This window comes from Bison bison, unplaced genomic scaffold (assembly GCF_000754665.1).
Source record: "Bison bison bison isolate TAMUID 2011002044 unplaced genomic scaffold, Bison_UMD1.0 scf7180017864385, whole genome shotgun sequence".
Lineage (NCBI taxonomy): Eukaryota > Metazoa > Chordata > Mammalia > Artiodactyla > Bovidae > Bison > Bison bison.
Window position 1 is genome coordinate 2032606 of NW_011494957.1, and position 2936 is coordinate 2035541.

The 2936-nt window shown below is 38.5% G+C and overlaps 1 protein-coding gene across 1 annotated transcript in view; it reads right to left on the reverse strand.

Moving 5' to 3' along the window:
- Positions 1–307: 307 nt before the first annotated feature.
- The window catches only part of TMEM155 (transmembrane protein 155), a 5661-nt gene continuing 3032 nt past the window's right edge, over positions 308–2936 (reverse strand). Inside the window, 5 exon segments of the mRNA XM_010858344.1 lie at positions 308–345; positions 348–487; positions 1605–1709; positions 1711–1759; positions 1891–1953. Coding sequence (XP_010856646.1) covers positions 308–345; positions 348–487; positions 1605–1709; positions 1711–1759; positions 1891–1953 — 395 coding nt within the window.

The following is a 2936-nucleotide window of genomic DNA, read 5'->3' on the forward strand; positions in this document are numbered from 1 at the left end:
AGCCTGATGGGGACAGGTGTATCGGCTGAGAGAGCAGTCAGTCCTGGTAAGTGTTTCATGAGAAAACCTGGCCTGTCCTCACTCTAGTCACTCTTGGATCACAGCAGTCTGCTTGGCGTGCTGCTGTTGTGAAGGAGCTGCCGTTTTGAACTGTCTAGAGCGTTATGCTTCTTTACCACTGTATTTTGTATTTGGGGCACAGATTACAAGTTGTTCACCCAAGATACACTGTCACCTTCTTCCTTATGAAGAGAACTCAGATTTTTGTTGAAGGTAGTTACATGTCCACCTACAAAAACTACATTTCTCAGGCAACTTTAGAGATAGCAGGGGCCAATGACACCATTTGGCCAATGAGATGTGAGCAAAAGTTGTTGGACTTCTGAGAAAGCTCTTTAAGAAGAGGTAGCCTCACTCTGGCATGCCCTGTTTTCCTCTTGGGCTTCCTCCGTCTTCTTGCTGGGAACCGAAACAACCACCTTGGAACCTAGGGGGAAAGCCATGGGAACCTCAGGGCCACTCTGACCCTGATGTCTGTGAGCTGCTGAAGCAGGCAGTACCATCAGTAGCTGAGCCCCCAACCTCCATGCTACATGAGAACAAAAAGAAACCCCTATCAAAAAGAAAATTTTCATCTGAAAGTAAAAAATATCTTGCCTGAAGAATATGTGCATATTCAGTAAGTTTAAGTAACTTCACAGAATCATATTAGGAGAGGGCAATGGCAACTCGCTCCAGTACTCTTGCCTGGAGAATCCCATGGACAGGGGAGCCTGGTGGGCTGCCGTCTATGGGGTCACACAGAGTCGGACACGACTGAAGCGACTTAGCAGCAGCAGAGTCATATTAATAGAACAAAAGTTTATTTGAACCCACCAAATCCTCAACAGACCAGAGGTGGAGGAAATGAGCAGGTTTATTGTGTAAAATAGCTGCTATTAAGGAAAATAAGAGGATTTTTAGATTGATCCATCAGGAAGTGTTTTTTTTAGTGCATTATGTTGTGATTACTCTTCTGAACACAGGTCTACCCTTCTGCTTATCCTAATTCTTATATGGTAAGATGCTAACTACTCAATACTTAACCAGATCATTATTTCATATATAACTTTATTTTGTATAGACAAAGTAAAAAATGAAGAATTTATCATTGATTTCCTTAATTCAAACCCCCAAAAAAGAAATATCAATATCAACAACCTACAACTCAATTTTTAATTCTCCCTTGTATGTAACATAGACATCTGACAGCAATTTCCTAATGGTTTCAGAGTTTTAATTAATTGTGGATTTAGCTTAAATAAGCACAGGTACCTTAGAGGAGTTATAAACATTAAAAACAGAGTACAGTATTCTGGAAGTACTTTCTTCATATTACATCAGTATACCCTTAGTATTCTGCAAGTCCCCATATTAGTAGGTATGGATTAGGGGAAAAAAAGCATTTACCACTATCCTAAATGGTTTTACCATTGACAATGTTCAGAATTTTGGCCATTAAAAATGTTTGACTCTATTGCACTTATTTTGAAACTATAGGCAAAATTGGAAACATGAAATGTCAAGCTAAAAATGGGATATTGCATTTTTTTTTTTTACCTCACCTAGTTCCAAGTTTCCACCCCTGCAAGTGAACCAAAAACAAATCCTGGCACCTTGTCATTCCCAGAAAAGCCAGTGCATGGCACACTCTGGGAAAACTTTCTCTTATTTTGTGGAATCATACCAGATGGCATCAGTCCTGCGTCTACAGCTGTGCTTAAAACTGAAGTTCAGAAACAGGAATCGACTTTATTAGACATTTTAGATTTCAGGTGTGACTGTGATGTCATTCTTAGCCAACTTATAATGTTTATCTTTTCAAGTAGAACTGCAGGTTCATTGCATTTTCAAGTTTGGAAATCAGTGAAACAATCAAGATCATCCTAATAAAATTTGAGTCATTTAAAATAGCTGAAATTTAGAAACAACAATGAAATAAGAACAGTTGAAACAATATTAATATAACAACTGAATTATGGCCAATTTCCTTATGATGTAAGAAAGTCAACTCAGCTTCTAACATTGCTGAAGAATCACTAAAAATCTCTTACTGAAAATAAAATATAGCAATTTTTAATAATCAAGTTATAGAATGAGCAGTTATTTTAAATATTCCTGACTTTTCAAATGTTTTAATGTCTAGCTCATATGTACACGGTCTTCAAAAACAGACTTAGTGTAGTAACTGTCAGGACCAGGGTGTGGTCAGTGGATGGAACAATCAATATCTACAAGCCTATGACCTAAACCATTGTGGATGCTGGAGCACTAGATCAAGAATGTATACAGGTTAGGACTTCCCTGGTGGTCCAGCGACTAAGACTCTGAGCTCCCAATGCAGGGGGCTTGGGTTCAATCCCTGGTCAGGGAACTATACACGGCATGCCACAATTAAGATATGCTGCAACTCACATGACAATAAGGGCACAACCAAGTAAATAAATTTTTTTTTTTTAAAAAAAGAATGTATACAGGTAGGAAAAAATTTGAGTTCAAAAGTAGTTCTAATGTGAGAGATGTCTATGTTGGGTTTTGAAAAATGACTGAATAAATGAATAGAACAAGGCAGTATGAGAATCTTTAATTCCCAGGGTTTAGGGCAGGCTCAAGGCACATATTGGACAATAGGAGTAAGTATTCATTTTTGCATGTAGAAATGGGAACTTAGTAACTCATGAATTAGATTCTGAGGAGGTCGTAAAAATGGCACTGGCTACAAAAGAGAAAGACAACCACTCCTTTCGTAGGAAGTTGAGTTAATAGAACCAGCAAAGAGATTGACTTAAAACTGGGATAGCAGCAAACTACTCACCCTGAGTTCTCTAGTCTCCTGTCTAGAAGAGTCAGGGGTGGTTTAAACCTTTGGACACCAGTGGCATTACTAGGAAGAATAA